At 37.1% G+C, this 19,830-nt stretch overlaps 2 protein-coding genes across 3 annotated transcripts; one reads left to right on the top strand and one right to left on the bottom strand.

Annotated features, from left to right (window-relative positions):
- Positions 1–52: 52 nt before the first annotated feature.
- LOC125271411 lies at positions 53–2,414 on the bottom strand. The gene is made up of 4 exons (XM_048195488.1): positions 1,976–2,414; positions 1,816–1,890; positions 1,620–1,649; positions 53–1,066 (listed from the first exon to the last, which is right to left on the bottom strand). The coding sequence occupies exons 2-4, from the start codon at positions 1,886–1,888 to the stop codon at positions 474–476; spliced, it is 696 nt and encodes a 231-aa protein (XP_048051445.1). The 5' UTR covers positions 1,889–1,890; positions 1,976–2,414; the 3' UTR covers positions 53–473.
- A 1,162-nt stretch (positions 2,415–3,576) lies between these two features.
- pkd2 (polycystic kidney disease 2) lies at positions 3,577–18,440 on the top strand. 2 transcript variants are annotated; one of them, XM_048196313.1, is made up of 14 exons: positions 3,577–4,716; positions 6,147–6,260; positions 8,927–9,060; positions 9,156–9,406; positions 9,495–9,719; positions 11,493–11,721; positions 11,817–11,987; positions 12,075–12,256; positions 12,951–13,071; positions 14,208–14,428; positions 14,530–14,647; positions 14,906–15,066; positions 15,162–15,309; positions 16,690–18,440. In XM_048196313.1, the coding sequence occupies exons 1-14, from the start codon at positions 4,302–4,304 to the stop codon at positions 16,915–16,917; spliced, it is 2,718 nt and encodes a 905-aa protein (XP_048052270.1). In that variant the 5' UTR covers positions 3,577–4,301; the 3' UTR covers positions 16,918–18,440. The 2 variants fall into 2 exon arrangements, with proteins under 2 accessions (XP_048052270.1, XP_048052269.1); XM_048196312.1 differs by having other exon boundaries at positions 3,579–4,716; positions 14,903–15,066.
- The last annotated feature ends 1,390 nt before the right edge of the window (positions 18,441–19,830 follow it).

Here is a 19,830-nt window from a genome sequence, read left to right on the forward strand (position 1 = left end):
ACATGTTAAATTATGACATTTAATGATTTCTGCATATGTTGGTCCTGTTCTGTTTACCCTAGGGGGTTTATTGCTGCTCTCCCTGCTCTTATCCATGCTAAGCTGCATGGATGCTCAGGGAGTTCTTGCAGAACAGAACCATACCGCCAATACAAACTCTATGCATTATCAATCATGGCAATAGTGGTCCTGACAGAACCAGTAATTTTTTCACAATTTTACTTAAACTCTTTTATTAGAGACATGCTGCAAGTTGGTACAATACAACTATACACCAAAATGAAGAAAAGATTAAACAAAACATTGATAATTTGCATACACTCACTGTAAAAATCACCATCAAATCAATGCCAATCGCACAGGATTTATCAGATAAATTGAATGAAGCCCATGTTGAAGCATGCTGTTGCCCATAGACATGAAAATTTAAAGTAGTATATCGATAACATCAATCTAGTTCTCTGCTCTGCACCCTAAACACAGCGAGAGGAAACTGAACTTCCCCTGGGCCTCTGAACAGCTAACAGTCTCTGATAAGATCTGAGTAAGTTGTAAAAAGAGGAGCTTCCACTGCTAGACACCTGAATTGCCGTTGCAGGCCTGACCACAATTGGCTTAACTGATCCTGATCCTTTAATATCTTGTTTTCCGCCTTTAGTGTAATCCTGAAGTACCTTAGGGAAGCTTCTCATAGACCATTGCAGTTTCCCACACACTACCCTAGGTTGAGTATTAACAGAACCCTTCATTCCCCCTGTATACAGTCCAGAGATCTGCTTATTCCCTTGAGGATTGGGAAGTGTGGGCAGATTCCTCATGGGTAGATACAGCTTCACAGGCTTACCATAGTACACCCAGCACAACTGTTTTTTGGTTGGTTTTTTGGGGGTTGGGACTGGATTTACTGTGTATGGCACATTATTCCTTGTGGTTGTTTGTGCAGCAGGGGTGGGAACAGGACTGGTTGCCTCATATTCCACACAGCCACTGCCCCGCTCCTCATCCTTCGGTGAAACTTCATAACCTTCTAGAAGAACAACATCCTCACCTGAACGCTTCTGAAGCTCTGAGAGGACAAACAGGGCGGTCACAGTCAAACCAGCGGAGAGACCTAATATATGACACCTTTTACAAGAAAAACGTACTTAAAAATAGTGTTTTCTTGTAAACATACTCAAATAATCTTATTTACAACTGCACCGTTACAGTATACAATGATACAACAGAATTTGGAATAAAATTCAGAATGGGACTAACCCAGCTAACGTGGAACATTTTTGTCAAGGTTCTCTCAAAGTTATGAACAAACCTTCCATTAACGTTAACAGAACGTCCATTCAAAGTTATCTGGTCTTTAATAATGTTCTCAAAATGTTAGCACAAAAACATTATTTATACACCGTTCATGAAACGTATTTTCTTGAAATGTTTAGTTGGACTTTCATCATTTTTAAAACTATTTTACTATTGCTTATTTCAGAATGTTTAGAGAATGATCAAAAGTAATGTTTTAGAAAAAAAAAACATTAAAAATCTGGATGTTTTGAACATTATAACATTCAGAAATAACATTTTCATAACTTAATGCAAAACATTCATATCTTATGTAATGTACTTACTGCGCAGATCTTTGCTGCAAATATTTCTACCTATAAAAAGGCACACATGAATTTTAGTTTGAAACCCCTTCAGAACAGAATGTTATAGCATTTTATCATTTAAGTTCAAAATAAAGACTAAAGGTGATCATTTATAAAATTAAGCATTAAAACGCTTGAATGTGAAAACATAAAACAATAGTTTTCATAAACATACCTTCAGTATTATATGGCTGTGAGGTGAGAACAACCATTGCAGCAAGCAGTCTGAGAGCAGTGTTAACATCCATGGCTGCAAATGAAGCAAAGATCCTATCAACAAGACTTTTATTTATTTTAAACCAGCCCTTGTGGAGCCCCACAAATTGTGAAATTACCCGAGGCGTTGACTAAATGACTTTATTAGTCAGAGAAACCTTTTAATTATGTCTGAATATCTTCTGAGGCTTTTTTTAAATATGTGGTTGGATTGTTCACTGTTCTAACAGGCGTTGGGAGTTGATTCCACCACTGAGGAACGAAGATAAATAAGTTGGTGATCTGGATCTGGAGAAGCAAGACAAGGGGAAGGTAACCAAATGTTTTTTCTACACAAACACCCAGGGTGGTCTTGAAATCTAACAGGAAATGGAAGACAATGGAGAGACTTGGAAAGGTGTGAAAATGCCAAAAAGTTGATTCAGATGAAAAACATCTGATCATTATCAGTGAGATGTAGGCCTACTAGGACTTGTCTGAGGCTGCAAATGACTCACTGAATATCCCTTATGGCAGAATGTTGTAGACTTGCAAATACCAGAAAAACAATAGATTTAATTGCATTGCGAACAACTGATTGAGTCTTGTCCCAAAATTGTGTAAATATTATGCTTTATGCATGCATTTTCTCTATCAAAGTCAAAGTCACCAAGTCAAAGTTGAAGGCCTAATTGCCAAAAGTAAAAGCAAAGCAATTGTTTTTAGAATTAAATTAATACTAATTCTAAAAATATTAGGAATAATTAGTAAAGCATAATATTAATGACCAAATTAACATTGTTCTTAGTTTCTGTATGTAAAATACACGAATAGCAGATAATTTGATTTAATTAGCCTAAAAAAAAAAAACAATCTTAAATATAAAGGTTCCAAAAGTGGGGTTTCACAACGATGCCATAAGAACCATTGTGGGGTCCCCAGACAAACTCTCAGTTATCAGTTCTTAAAAGAAACCATTTTTTCCCTCAGTGTAAAGAACAACAAAGAACCTTCAGTGCAATAAAAAGTTTCCATGGATATTAAAGGATAGTTAGTTCACCCAAAAATGAAACTTCTCTCATCATTTACACACACACAGAGAGAAAAATGTGTTAAAATTGTACCTTTAGGGGTACAACAGCTTGTCGCTGGGGCAGTACCCTTAAAAGATCTTAAGGTAGGTACTAATATATACCTTTTAGGACTAAAAAGGTACAACGATGTCCTTTAAAGGGTACTGGCCTAGCGACAAGCTGTTGTACCCCTAAAGGTACAATTTTAACACCTTTTTTTTCCGGCATGACTCACTCACTGAGTTTTTTGTGCTGAACACAAAAGAGAAAGAAATTAATTCAGGCTTGGGTCAACTTTAGGGTGAGTAAATTATGACAGAATATTCATTTTTGGGTGAACTATCCCTTTAAAGTTACTTCATGGAACCACAGATGCCAAATAAACACTATATAGTATCGCTGTACATTTGCAGGGTTTCCCCTTATTCTCCTTATTGCGTGCTTTACAGTGCAAAGGCTAAAGCAACGTTTTGGTAGTCATTATTTTAACCTGAATTATTGTGGTAATTTACTACATCGCCGGTAGAAGAACATCTCATATATGAAGTGGTCGTAACTGGTTTTGATTTGATCTTTTGATTGGTTCATCAAACGTCACTCAACATTCCACATCCAATCCTGGAGGGGGGCGGCATCTTGTTGCCTGGCAACTTATTCCCCTTTTACGCAAACAACAACAAAGTGTGAATTCGAGTAGTTTTAAACAAATTGAAACAAATGTAGTCACTGTTTTAGACTGAATGATATGTATGGCCATTGTTTTAAAACTTTATTTATTTATTTTTTTACAAAAAACTTTTTTTCCTCTTTACAATGTAATTTAAAGAACTTTAAACCATTTACTTTTTTTATCTTTATATTAAACGAACGTTTAAGTGATTTTGTGAGTGTCAGTGAAAGTGCGGTGGACAGAAAGGGAGGAGCTGCACTAAATAAGGGAAATGTTGAAGTTTCCAGAGGTTGATGTCAGTGTAACTGGATTCCTCTGGTCTGGAACAACTGGGAACAAAGATGGCTGAGTGTGGACTGGAAAACTGATTTTCCCCACTCTCACAAAAGCTGGACTGAAGCCACTCAAAATGATTTCAGAGTGAAACATGCAAGTATAAACTAGCGTTATTTTTATTTTTCAAAGCGTCTGTTCTTTCGGACAAAAAACCCCTGTTTTTTTCAGTTTTCTTAAGTATTTCTGTTGCATAACATAGTAATCGTGAATTTAGAGTTTTAAAACGCTGAAACAATAACTATTCAACAACTTTGACTTGATGGAGTTTGCGTTTTCAGTTCGTGGCATCAACTTTGCGCGTTTCATAACCAACTTCGCAATCATCCAGCATTAAACAGCGACTGAAATGAAGACGTTTGTTTATGTTCAGTTACTGTAAATGACACAATGAGCTCCAGTCGCGTCCGTCCTCAAGCACCGCAGACCCAGGCGGCATCTGCAGCAGCTGCCCCCGCAACATCTCCGCGTTATGATGAAGGGATCGAGATGGAAAAAATGCATCATGAAGAAGTAGGCCTCGGAGTGCCCGAAGAGACTCCCTCTCCACCCACATCCAGCTCCAGACAGGCATGGAGCCGGGATAACCCAGGCTTCGAACCGGAGGAGGGGATGATGGAAGCGGACTGGCCTCCGGCGAGCCCGGGGCGGAGGTCAGTGTCCACGGCGTCCAGCAGAAGCAGCAGCAGCAGCGGACCCGGGAGCTTCTCTGGCATCAGTGCGCGGATCAACAGAGGATTGTATCCAACCCCACCAGCACAAGAACACCGCAGCTGTGGGAAGAGGATACTGGAGAAAATGAGAGGTGAAACTTTTGCTTGGAATTTCTGATATAGTTATGTATGTTTCACTATACTGTAAATATAATAAAACTTCTACCCCCGGTTTCACAGACGAGGCTTAAGCTAGTCCTAGACTAAAATGCGTGTTTGAGCTGTTTTAACTGAAAGTAACTTGCACTGACATATCTTAAAATATGTCAGAGCTGTTGTTTTGTCTCAAAATGCACACCAGAAATGTTTTTTTCTAGGGTATGTTTATAAAAGCTACTTAAATACCTTAATTGAAATAAAGCCAAATCCTGGCTTAGTTTAAACCCTGTCTGTGAAACCGGGCCCTAATAGCCTTAAGAGGCCGGGTCACACTTTTTTTATATATAAAGTTCATACAAAGGGCAAAATAATGTCTTAAAATCTAAATATGACGAAGTGTCTGTTTGTTAATTTGTGCTATTTATAATTTGCTATTTTTGTAAGTATTTTGAAAATAAATTAAGCAAAGTGCATTGAATTGATCAGAAGATAAATAAAAAAAAAAATTAAGCAAAGTGCATTGATTGATTCATCATTAAAGAATCCTGAAAAAAAAGTATCATGTTTTCCACAAAAATATTAAGCATCACAACTGTTTTCAACATTGATAATAATCAGAAATGTATCCTGAGCATCAAATCAGCAGATTAGAATGATTTCTGAAGGATCATGTGACACTGAAGAGTGGAGTAATGATGCTGAAAATTCAGCTTTGATCACATGAATACATGACATTTTAAATTATATTTAAATAGAAAACAGTTATTTGAAATTGCAATAATATTTCACAATATTACTGTTTTACCGTATAGTTAATGGAATAAATGCAGACTTGGTGAGCAGAAGAGACTGAAAAAAGAACAAATGAAAAAAAAAGAAAAGAAAAGAAAAGACATTCAAATAACTTACCAACCCTGAACTTTTGAAATGTAGTAGGCTACATATATACTACATTCCAAAAAGTACCTCATTATATGTCAACGGTAAAAATCATTAAAAAAGAAATAGCTAAAACTAAAAATAATTGAGAAAGAAAATATGTGAGAAATCCCTAATTAGCTTGGTAAATGTGTTTGTGTGCATTGATGGAAAATTGATAGTTCTTAATTTTAGATTAGATATCTTTATTGTCCACACATGTGGAAATTCATCTTCAGTATCACAAAAACATAAAAAACATATACCACAGATACATTAACTTCACAATCCAATACACCAAACACACAAAAACATAAAAACTTGCAAGAACTACCTGCCCCATGGATTACAAACACTTGTTACATAGCATACTTAAGCCTAGTCATAGATCATTTATTTAACAAAGTAATAGCAGATGGTATAAAAGATTTCTTGAAAATATTTCTTGTTGCTGTGGGTACCCTATATCCTTATATCGTCTGCCTAATTTAATTCTCTATTTCAGTGCTGTGGGATACCCGTCTTTTGGGTGAGAGCAACAGTAACAGAGAGATGTACCTGAAAACCGTCCTACGAGAAATGATCACATACATCCTCTTTCTGGTCACCCTCTGCATATGTAAGTGTAATACTGGACAGTTTCATGCTTGAATATGTTAATACATACCATGTTACATTAATGTTTTTAATGCTTTTACACTGCCTTTCCTTACATGCTGGAGTAACAGGCCTGGGAAATATTTCTTAGATGAAGATTCTGTTTAATAGAGCATAAAAAAAGAAGTATAAAGACTTATTTGTTTTGAATGGTACAAAATGTATTGCCATTCAGCACAGAGAATGAGATGTAATAATGGAAAAAATATTTCTCAAATTGTCAGTTTCCCTGGTCTGCTCCAGCTCTGGTAGTCTGGAAAAACCCGGTGCTTTAAAGTCCTCAAAACGACCACAGCAGCAGTTCTCTTTTTGACTATTTATAGTCAGCTCAAATGCATTTACATTTATGCATTTATCAGATGCTTTTATCCAAAATGACTTACATTGCATATACGGTTTCCATTTTAGCAGTTCATGCATTAATTGGGAATTGAAGCCATGTCCTTAACTAGTATCATGCTTTACAGTTTGAGCTACAGGAACATAAGGAAATGCTGCAGGAAATGCATCCATAGAGAAAGTGCACTACATTTTATAAAGTGAGCAAACTGAAATTTAGGAGTTAAAGGTGAAGTATGCAGTTTCTGCGACACTAGTGGCACCTTCCGGAATTACAAAAATAAACATATTTTCAAACAATCTTGCTAATAATAATAATTATAATAATAAAAAACATAACAAAAACATTTGCGAGAGAGAGCGCAAAGTTTCTCGGGGGAACACAAAAACATTTGTGAGAGAGAGCGCAAAGTTTATCGGGGGAACACAAAAACATTTGCGAGAGAGAGCGCAAAGTTTCTCAGGGGAACACAAAAACATTTGCGAGAGAGAGCGCAAAGTTTCTCAGGGGAACACAAAAACATTTGCGAGAGAGAGCGTAAAGTTTATCGGGGGAACACAAAAACATTTGCGAGAGAGAGCGCAAAGTTTCTCGGGGGAACGCAAAAACATTTGCGAGAGATAGCGCAAAGTTTCTCGGGGGAACGCAAAAACATTTGCGAGAGAGAGCGCAAAGTTTCTCGGGGGAACGCAAAAACATTTGCGAGAGATAGCGCAAAGTTTCTCGGGGGAACACAAAAACATTTGCGAGAGAGAGCGCAAAGTTTATCGGGGGAACACAAAAACATTTGCGAGAGAGAGCGCAAAGTTTCTCGGGGGAACGCAAAAACATTTGCGAGCAAATGCAAAGTTTCTCGGGGGAACACAAAAACATTTGCGAGCAAATGCAAAGTTTATCGGGGGAACGCAAAAACATTTGCGAGAGAGAGCGCAAAGTTTATCGGGGGAACGCAAAAACATTTGCGAGAGAGAGCGCAAAGTTTCTCGGGGGAACGCAAAAACATTTGCGAGAGAGAGCGCAAAGTTTCTCGGGGGAACGCAAAAACATTTGCGAGAGATAGCGCAAAGTTTCTCGGGGAACGCAAAAACATTTGCGAGAGAGAGCGCAAAGTTTCTCGGGGGAACGCAAAAACATTTGCGAGAGAGAGCGCAAAGTTTCTCGGGGGAACGCAAAAACATTTGCGAGAGAGAGCGCAAAGTTTATCGGGGGAACACAAAAACATTTGCGAGAGAGAGCGCAAAGTTTCTCGGGGGAACGCAAAAACATTTGCGAGCAAATGCAAAGTTTCTCGGGGGAACACAAAAACATTTGCGAGCAAATGCAAAGTTTATCGGGGGAACGCAAAAACATTTGCGAGCAAATGCAAAGTTTATCGGGGGAACACAAAAACATTTGCGAGAGAGAGCGCAAAGTTTCTCGGGGGAACGCAAAAACATTTGCGAGCAAATGCAAAGTTTATCGGGGGAACACAAAAACATTTGCGAGAGAGAGCGCAAAGTTTATCGGGGGAACGCAAAAACATTTGCGAGAGAGAGCGCAAAGTTTATCGGGGGAACGCAAAAACATTTGCGAGAGAGAGCGCAAAGTTTATCGGGGGAACGCAAAAACATTTGCGAGAGAGAGCGCAAAGTTTCTCGGGGGAACGCAAAAACATTTGCGAGAGAGAGCGCAAAGTTTCTCGGGGGAACGCAAAAACATTTGCGAGAGAGAGCGCAAAGTTTCTCGGGGGAACGCAAAAACATTTGCGAGAGATAGCGCAAAGTTTCTCGGGGGAACGCAAAAACATTTGCGAGAGAGAGCGCAAAGTTTCTCGGGGGAACGCAAAAACATTTGCGAGAGAGAGCGCAAAGTTTCTCGGGGGAACGCAAAAACATTTGCGAGCAAATGCAAAGTTTATCGGGGGAACACAAAAACATTTGCGAGCAAATGCAAAGTTTATCGGGGGAACACAAAAACATTTGCGAGAGAGAGCGCAAAGTTTATCGGGGGAACACAAAAACATTTGCGAGAGAGAGCGCAAAGTTTATCGGGGGAACGCAAAAACATTTGCGAGAGAGAGCGCAAAGTTTCTCGGGGGAACGCAAAAACATTTGCGAGCAAATGCAAAGTTTCTCAGGGGAACACAAACATTTTGCGAGAGAATTCAAAGTTTCTCGGGGAACGCAAACATTTTGCGAGAGCGCAAAAGCATTGACTTATTTTTCCTCCCATTATTTTTTTCCACCACCATGTCTCTTTAAGGGCTTCATATTAAACAAATTATCGATATGTCTTTAAATTTGTTTTAGTAACCTATGGAATGGTGAGCACCAACATGTACTACTACACCAAAGTCATGTCCCAACTTTTCGTGGATACACCGCTGACAAGTGGAGAACCAACAACCTTCAAGTCTCTTTCTACCATGGAGGACTTCTGGAAAGTAATTATTCTACTGACTTTAATGCTCTTTTACAGTACGAAAATGCAGGTTAGTTCCAACTGCATCACAGACCTTAATGAAAACATTATCTGTAGTTCACAGAAGGCCCCTTCCTTAATGGCATGTACTGGGAGTTTTGGTACAACAACAAGAGTCTCCCAGAAAACCAGAGTCTGATCTACTACGAGAACCTCCTGTTGGGCGTCCCACGTCTCCGGCAACTCAAAGTGCGCAATGAGTCCTGTTCTGTCCACGAGGACCTGCGGGACGAGGTTTACGACTGTTACAACGTCTATTCTCCTGCCAATGAGGACAAGGCACCATTCGGATCTAAGAATGGCACAGCGTATGTACAAATACATGGATAGCTTATTTTGAATATTTTTTTTAACATAGTGGTCTTAAACAGGTTTATAATGCTGTTTATCTGTCAGGTGGAGGTACTCAGAGGAGAGTAGTCTGGGTGAGAGCAGCTACTGGGGTCAAGTGTCGACTTATGGCGGTGGAGGTTACTACCAGGACCTTTCACGCACTCGAGAGAAGACGGCCAATCAGCTGCAAGAGTTAAAAAACAACCTCTGGTTGGACCGTGGCACTAGAGCAGTGTTCCTGGACTTCTCCATCTACAATGGCAATGTTAACCTGTTTTGTATAGTCAGGTAATTGTGTTGTATGTGCATGGGATTAACACTCATTTTATTCTAAACCTCAGATTACATTTGAGGCAATTTATTCTGCCTATTCCAAACCATTAACATACATGCTCCATTTAAACTATCAAGTTTTTTGTTAACTGTTTATACTTGTTCTTTTTAAAAAGAAATTAATGAAATCTTGAAAATCATCTAATGACTTAGATTAATAGTTAAGCATTTGTGATGGTGTAATTTGCATACTGAATTGTAATTGGTCTTCTTGCTTGCATTTACATAAGTTTAATATATACTAAAATTAATAAAATAAAATTTATATTTTAAATTATTATTTAAAAAAAAAAATTAAATAGCTCAATTTAAATAGTTATTTTATGCAATAAAATATTGCATATATATTAATAAAATATAGCAAATATAATTTATTTAATAAAATATAGCATAGTTTTAGCTACAAATTTAAACTATCAAGCTTTTATTTTAAACTTTTATTTAAAAAAATTAAAGATTAAAGTTTGAAAATCATCCATTGACTTTTGAGATTAAAAGGTGTAATTTGAATACTGAACTGTGATTGGTCTTCTGTCCTGCATTTTTTTAAACATATAATTTAAATGACTTGAATTTGTTCATATGACTTATTAATTGGTTCCCTCATTTTTGTTAAATTGTGGCCACGTTGAACTACTTTTTTCACTCCTTTTAATTTAAAGGTGCCCTAGAATTAAAAATTGAATTTATCTTGGCATAGTTAAATAACAAGAGTTTCCTCCTTCTTATATAAATCTCATTTGTTTAAAAGACCTCCGACGAACAGGCGAATCTCAACATAACACCGACTGTTATGTAACAGTCGGGATCATTAATATGTACGCCCCCAATATTTGCATATGCCAGCCCATGTTCAAGCATTAGACAAGGGCAGCCAGTATTAACGTCTGGATGTGCACAGCTGAATCATCAGACTAGGTAAGCAAGCAAGGACAACAGCGAAAAATGGCAGATGGAGCAATAATAACTGACATGATCCATGATATCATGATATTTTTAGTGATATTTGTAAATTGTCTTTCTAAATGTTTCGTTAGCATGTTGCTAATGTACTGTTAAATGTGGTTAAAGTTACCATCGTTTATTACTGTATTCACGGAGACAAGACTGTCGTTATTTTCATTTTTTTAAACACTTGCAGTCTGTATAATTCATAAACACAGCTTCATTCTTTATAAATCGCTCCAACAGTGTGTAATGTTAGCTTTAGCTACGGAGCATAGCCTCAAACTCATTCAGAATCAAATGTAAACATCCAAATAAATACTGTACTTACGCGATTAGACATGCTACATGACGAACACTTTGTAAAGATCCATTTTGAGGGTTATATTAGCTGTGTGAACTTTGTTTATGCACTGTTTAAGGCAAGCGTGAGCTCCGTGGGCGGGGAGCGTGAGCATTTAAAGGGGCCGCAGCCTAAATCGGCTCATATTTAATTATGCCCCAAAATAGGCAGTTAAAAAAATTAATAAAAAAAAAAGCTATGGGGTATTTTGAGCTGAAACTTCACAGACACATTCAGGGGACACCTTAGACTTATATTACATCTTTTAAAAAGACGTTCTACGGCACCTTTAATTAAATTCGTGGCCACGATTTTTTTTTATGTCATGTGATGTATGATGTATAATAAAATATAGCATAGCTTTTGCATCCTTGCTCTACTTTTCTTAACTCAATATGCCACATTACCTCAAAGTTCTGTCACTTGCTGCTTTGCTGTAGGTTGCTAGTAGAGTTTCCGGCCACAGGGGGCGCCGTGACCTCCTGGCAGTTCCAGACGGTGCGTCTTATCCGGTACGTGTCCAGCTGGGACTACTTTGTGGGCATGTGTGAAGTGGCCTTCTGCCTCTTTGTGCTGTATTACCTGGTGGAAGAAGTTCTAGAGATCCGCCTGCATCGTTTGCGTTACTTCAAGAGCCTGTGGAACTGCTTGGATGTTCTCATTGTTACAGTAGGCCACGTATTTTAGACGCTGCATATGTATAGTTTACTCTAGACAGTGTATTTTTTGCTTTTGAGTATGACACTTTGGTTCATCTTCTTCAGCTCAGTCTTCCAGCCATCATTATGAACATCTGCAGAACATCAGCGGTCAGTCACAGACTTCACTTCCTGCTGGAGAACCACAGCACATACCCCAACTTTGAGCCGCTCGCTCGCCTTCAGGTTCACTTCAACAACCTGGCTGCTGTCATTGTCTTCCTTTCATGGGTGAAGGTGAGATGTCTTCTCAACCTTTGACATGCCAAAATGATTGTGTTGTTGTTGTTTCCTCAAAATACAACCATCTTGATTCTCCCACAGCTTTTTAAGTTTATTAATTTCAACAAGACCATGAATCAGCTGTCCACCACCATGTCACGCTGCGCCAAGGACCTGATGGGCTTTGCTATCATGTTTTTCATCGTGTTCCTGGCCTACGCGCAGCTGGCATATTTAGTTTTTGGAACTCAAGTCAACGACTTCAGCACCTTTCAGGCCTGCATGTGAGTTTTGGACATATTTAAATAACCAAGAATATACTCTTATTATATAAACAATAATATGCAATAATTTACAAAAACATGACAACAATTAGTTGTCAGCTATTTAGAAAAATGTCATGCATGTTTAAAGTCGGCATGAAATAAAAATTCACTCTATTTTCTAAATGCATGATATAGATCTTATTGTGGACAATTCATCCTTCATAATCTTTAATCAAAATATCATCTTTCGGTAAAAACGCCAGAAGTCTCTCTGGTGATATATGCAGGATTTCTCCAATCATTTAGTCCACTTAAACCCCACCCCTGCAAGCTCACATTCATCTGCCTTCATTTTTTGAGTGCCACGCCCACAATCAACATCCAATCAACAAGTGATGCATAGAACCAAGTCCCCACCCCACATTTTTTTTGTTTCGATAATCCATTAAAACTCAGATGCATATCACAATACTGAAGAAAATATCTTTTGCTACTTGTTTCATCGTGACTTTAAATATGCATGACATAAAATTGACAAAGTGTTTTTATGTAACATATGAGGCACTTTTCTGTTTTGAGTATTTTTTTATTTCAAAACTAATATTAATTTAATAATAAATGTATTTATTTATTTAGTTTTAAGACACTTTAAAAAAATATATTGTGATACATTATGAATATTGTTAAACTTTGTGGTTTCTGTTGCTCTCAGTTTCACGCAGTTCCGGATCATTTTGGGTGATTTTGACTTCTCAGAAATCGAGGAGGCCGACAGCGTGTTGGGACCCATATACTTCACCACCTTTGTGTTCTTCATCTTCATGATTTTGCTGGTAAACACCACATGAGGAATATGACATAAATGACATGAAATATACCTTAAAAATAAATTAGGATTCAAGTCATTTGAAGGTTTAGTTCACTCAAAAATGAAAATATTGTCATTATTTACTCACCCTCATGTTGTTCCAAACCTGTAAGACTTTCATTCATCTTCGGAACACAAATGACGATCTTTTTGATGAAATCCGAGAGTTTTCTGTCCCTCCATAGACAGCCTTTGCAACTGAAACGCTTCAAAAAGTTCATAAAGAGATTGTAAAATCTCTCAGATTTCATCAAGGTCTTACGGGTCTGGAACGACATGAGGGTGATTAAATGATGACAGAATTTTCATTTTTGAGTGAACTAACACTTTAAATAAAAATAATAACAATAGAAGATAAATAAAGTCATGTCATAGCCGTGTGGGCAAGTGCTCCGACATATAGTGTGACTGCACTTCTGGAAACCCAAGTCCGAGTCTCATCTTGAGGTCCTTTCCCGGTCTAATTCCCCTCTTTCTCTCCTATGATTGAAGGTTTAAGGCCTCGATATACACACAGTGAAGTTCTTTTTTCGTTCTTCATTTAGGGGTAAAAAGAAGTTGGAAATATCTTTGTGGCGGTATACTGTTAGCAAACTGTCCACGCTGCTGAGAGCGACGTTGAATATGTAAATATGTGCTGAGCGTTTTCCTCTCAATAACACAATAAACACACAACAAAAATGAGAAAACAGCTGATAAGAAAGCATCTGATCATAGCAATGTGGATGTTTGCAAGAGCTCTGTAATTTGGCTCTCCATTCAAGTTACGTCAAGTTTATTTATATATTTTACTTTATCCAGACTCCAGACGAACTTCATTTTGGCCTGATTTTGTTGGAAATTATATCACACCAGTTCATTCTTCCATTTCGCTTAAAGTATATCGAGGCCTTTACATTTTATTAGCACTTGCTTTCCCTGGAAATCAATCCCATGACCTTGACATTGCAAGCGCCGTGTTCTACTGGTTGAGATTTCCTGTCCCCTACTGTCCTATTTAAATAAAGGCAACAATAAAAATCATAATATAACTTAAAAGAAAATAAAAAATATATAAAAAAAGGAATGCTTATGTTTTACTGATCGTTTTGCTATGTTCAGAATATGTTCTTGGCCATCATCAATGACACTTACTCGGAAGTGAAAGCTGACATGGCCCAGCAGAGGTCAGAGATGGAGATCACAGACCTAATCAAGAAGGGCTATAACAGGGCAATGGTAAAACTCAAGCTGAAGAAGACCTCCATCAATGACATCCCAGAAGGCTTACACCAGGGTGGTGGCAAACTCAGCTTTGATGAGCTCCGGCAAGACCTCAGAGGGTGAGAAACGTTTATCTCCACTAAATTATTCAAGTGAAACCCCTTGCAAGATGGACGCAACCGTCAATGCATTTTTTTTGTGTGTGTGTGCTTGTACACAGAAAGGGCCATTCAGATGCTGAGATTGAAGCCATTTTTGCCAAGTATGACCTTGACGGAGATCAGGAACTGACCGAACACGAGCACCAGCAGATGAGAGATGACCTGGAGAAAGAGAGAGTGAGTGAAAAACGAATGCTTTAAACATTTATATTTATGCATTTGTTAGTCGCATACATTACATTCATCTTATTAGTTCATGCATTCCCTGGGAATCAAACCCATGACCCTGGTGTTGCTAGTGCCATGATCTACTGTTTGAGCTACAGAAATGCTCAAAAACATTGAAGAACACTATTAACATTTTTTAAATAAAGAATCAAATCATTACATGACACTGGAGCAGATGTTTAGTATCTCTTGAACACTCGCCAGGAGGACTTGGATCTGGAGCACAGTTCGCTGCCCAGGCCAGTGAGTGGGCGGAGCTTCTCTCGTAGCCAGGACGACTCCGAGGAGGACGACGACGAGGACAGTGGACACAGCTCCCGTCGCCGTGGCAGCAGCTCAGGAGGCGTGTCATACGAGGAGTTCCAAGTGTAAACATCACCTGTCACTGGTATTACGTTTTCACAATATATCAAATGATTGATCTCTAAGTAAAAAGTATTTTGTGCTCGATGTGTCCCATCAGGCTTGTGCGTCGGGTGGACCGCATGGAGCACTCGATCGGCAGCATTGTGTCAAAGATAGACGCCGTTATCGTGAAGCTAGAGGCCATGGAGAGAGCCAAGATGAAGAGGAGAGATGTCCTTGGACGGATCCTGGATGGAGTCATTGAGGTGATGATAAAAATGTTTAACCCTTTTAAAACCTTTCTAAAACTTTTGCACGTTAGCATTATGACAACTTTACCATTGCGATAGCATTGTGATAAAACGTTCTAGTGATTTTTGCTGTGTCTGAAAACCTAGTGAAAACCACAGACAAATATAAAACGCATTTATTAAATAAACAGTACATTTTTTATATATTTTATATATATATATATATATATATATATATATATATATATATATACATACACTTAATAATTAGATTTAGTAATGTTTTTAAAACAGTGAGAACAGTGTGAAATATTACAATTTAAGATAACTGTTTTCTTGACTGTAATATGATCCTTCAGAAATCAGTCTAATATGCTGATTTTCTGCTCAATTATTATCAATTTTTGTTGTTAAGTTATTAATAATGGTTCTTATTATCTGTGTGGCAAACCATTTTTGCTACTTATTCTTTGTGGAAATCACAATTTTCAGGATTATTTAATGAATAGAAAGTAAAATGAACAGCATGTTTTTGAAATGTAAATCTGTAATATTATAAATGTCTTTACTGTCACTTTTGATCCATTTAATACATCTCTGTTGAATAAAAGTATTAATTTATTAAAAAAGACTGGAATACAAAAAATTTAGCTCTACCATCACAGGGATAAATTACATTGTAAAATATATTAAATATTAATTAAAATTACCTGTATTTTTGATCAAATAAATGCATTAAAAAATCTTAATTATTCCAAACTTTTTAAATTAAAAAAAAATATATTTCCTATACTTTTCAACATCATTTAGTACTAAATAGAAATACTCAATACATTATATACAATGTGCATGTGTGATGTCGGGCAGCATTTTTGCTTTTAGACTTTTTAGAAACTTTTGCATGCTTACGACTCCCAAAAATGCTTTTTAAAGGCATAGTTCACCCAAAAATGAAAATTACCCCATGATTTACCCACCCTCAAGCCATCCTAGGTGTATATGATTATATTCTTTCAGACAAACACAATTAGAGTTATTTATATTAAAATATATCTTGGCTCTTCCAAGCTTTATAATGGTAGTGAATGGTGCTCCTGAATTTGAAGCCCAAAAAAAAGTGCATCCATCCATCATAAAACTAATCCATATGGCTCCAGGGGGTTAATGAAGACCTATATATCCATATTTAAAACTTTATAAACTATAATAACTAGCTTACAGCAGATGGCTTTACACATCGAAAGAGAAAATCATGGGATAATTGTCATTTTTAGGTGTACTATCCCTTTAAGACAGTAGGTTTTAACAGGCAGCCTTTGACATGTTTAATGTTTAACTGTGGATTAGAGCAAATTATTTGAGCACACATTCAGACATATAATCTTGTGCTCTCAGGACGAAAGAATGGGCCGAGATCCAGAGCTGCACCGAGAGCACATGGACCGGCTGGTGAGAGAAGAGCTGGAGCGCTGGGAGTCTGATGACACGATGTCACAGGTGAGCCACCATCAGGGCACACCCATCATCCCATCTGCTCAGCTCCGCCCCCGCAGTTCCCGCTCACCCTCCTCGCTGTCCAATGAAGGCCCTGATGGTGCGGCCAGTGCTGCCGCCCACGTTTGAACGGTTTTGGTTGTAAAAACATTCCTACATTTCATGAATTTCATTGTTCCACAATTTGTTCTCCAGTGCCACGTCTGGTGCAGTGCACTGGGCAAAATCTACTTACAAAGTATTAAAGCCACATACAGTACGTTAAATAGTCCTGCACAAAGCTATTTATTTGTTTCTTTATATTAAAGTAAATTTGGGGTTTTACAGTGCTTTATAATGCAAAAAATGAAGATAAATTTGAAGTTCTAAAACACAGTTTCACTATTACTTATTGAAAAGAATTTTTTGTGGATATTCTAATAAAGCAAATTAGATTTTAAGGTCAATCAGCTGCAGCTTAGCATTAGTTTACTCATATTAACGCATTAATCAGGTTTTTGGAATTTGAGGTGCATTTTTTTTTTCTAACAGGCAATCCTAGCTATAATTATACTGCTTCTACTGATGCAATCATTTCATCAAGCTCCTAATTTACAGTAAGCATTCGTCCCAAAACGTTTTCTTAAACCATTTTCAGAACATTAGATACAACATACAAAAAAGTAGCATGTGTCAAATGATAAAACATTCATAATACAATAGATACACTGTTCAAAAATGAAGACAAATAGTATTAGTGAATCATGTTAAACTTGAGAACTTAATGAAGTCACTAAAAACACATAGAAGTCATTGTAGAAATGGCTCAGATATATATATATATATCACATTTTTTTTGTACTGTATCCTGCTATGATTGAATGCGCTGCTTACAAATAAATGCAGTATATACTTAGTTATGCATTAAGCTTTGACTAACCTACAGTATTTAAGTCCTGTTTCAACAGTAATGAAGAAGCCAGTCGGAAAGCTTACAATGATGAATGTAATAATGAAGGAAATAATGACCAATATCATTCTGTATATAATTGAACAGCCATTTCTAAACACAAAAATCTACCTTATAAAGCATCTCTGCTATGAAAAGTAAACATTCACATTTTCCAAACAATGAAGGTGGTCACACATTGCTTTTTATCTCAACTTTGGTGCAATTTCCACTCAAGTTTATGATTTGCTTTTCCATATTTTCTAGTTTGTCTTGATTTAATACAAGTGTGGCATGTTCTGTTAATCATTTTTAATAATTATGATTCTTAAATCATTTTGATACTTTTTGTAATTTGAAACAAACTTCAATTTGGAGTGCATCTGATTTCATGGGAAACCCATGTGTATTTGTCGAAGGTAGGATTTACAAAGCTTTTCACTGTTCCTTAAAGGTAAAATATATAGTTTCTGCACAACTAGCTGTTTTCAAACAGGTTATTTAAACATACAGCCAAATTTGTTATGTTGGGCCGCCCAAACAATTCACCGTTTGGTGCCGCTAAAGCAGAAATCACTTCTCCTTTAAGCCTAAGAAAAATGTCTTTTTTCTTTTCTACATTTTTCAATTTGTTCAATGACCTCTGTAACTCTTTATGGTACTGTTTATACATTATTTACAGTTTAATATGACAGTCGTTTGAAATAAAATCCACTGAAACTCATCATGTGCTCATTATTTGGTCACAAAACACGTGTAGCTTGATCCCAGTCATAATGCCCTCAAACAGAGCGACTGTACAATAAAGGGAATATTGTGTAGTTATCAACCAAAGAGTTTGCTAGCTTTCGTCTGTGGTTTTAGCTGCTGGCTGTGGGGTGTGGATTATAACACATTAACCCTCTACTGCACACATGTTGATGGCACATGAAAAAAAAAAATATTCCACATCATTTTTTGGTTCATTTGGGAACATTTTAAAAAATTTCCCCCCACCCTCCCCCAACCCCAAAATATTTTTTCGTTGCCTCAGGGCAAAGTTGTGCGACAATGGTACAGAGTCATAGAGAAAATTATCATCAAAATCATTTTTTTAAAAAAAAAAAATTAAAGAAATCATTAAGTAAAAAGGGAAAAACACTTGAAAGACATTGATATATTGAATTTGATACATGCATAGGTCTGTATCATGTAGTGTGCTATGCAATATAATGTACTTCATGTGATAAGATTTCACTTCGTACGAAACTTCAAAAAGCAGTTCTTCTCTGCTGTGACATAGTGGTGTATGTTACAATTTTTGCACATAACTTTGGGTATTCCTGCACACCCAGGAACCCTGCATCTTCCCTTCTTATAATACATTGGGGCCAATGAGAGGTACTGTCTAAAACCTCCTTGAAAAGTACCCCTTATCACACAACGTTGCCCTGAGGCTACGAAAAGAAAAACTGAATTTCTGAACATGCAAAATAAAAAAAATTTCATAAACCTGACAAAAGGCTTCTCTACACCTTCATACATGCACACATATTTTTTATGTACAGTTCATGTCGTTTTAAATAAGATTACTAAAGCAAATAATATTGCCTTCTTCTCACACCATGTGCTCCTGTGACCATGTGTCAGAACAGGACGTCCCACCTTTAAATGGTGCTTGATATTGACTCCCACACCTTACTGGTCTGTTAATGGGTACTTTCTCGACCTTTCTAATTGGTTGTAATCATTTAAAGAAAAATGTAGTAAACATAGGGCTTAAGAAAACTTTCCGTTGCCTGAGGGCAACGCTGTGCTGTAGAGGGTTAAGACCAATTAAACGGATTATGAAGGAGCGAGCCGTACCAGGCCTGTGCACAACCCTGGTCCTGTTTGTAACATCGGGGTTCAAATTATTCATTATTCCAAGGAAATGTACACCACATCAATTGACTTGTAATTTGTGTAATATGCTTACATTTGTGGGGGAAAAACAATGAAAGGGAGAATATTTACATTTAAGTTGATATAGTGAATCATTTCAATAAACTTAATATAGCTTCATAAAAGATTATATACTATACCTATGCTAATTTTAACTATAATTTTATAATAATGTTAAGATATACTTACAG

Source organism: Megalobrama amblycephala, linkage group LG7 (genome assembly GCF_018812025.1).
Source record: "Megalobrama amblycephala isolate DHTTF-2021 linkage group LG7, ASM1881202v1, whole genome shotgun sequence".
NCBI classification, from domain to species: domain Eukaryota; kingdom Metazoa; phylum Chordata; class Actinopteri; order Cypriniformes; family Xenocyprididae; genus Megalobrama; species Megalobrama amblycephala.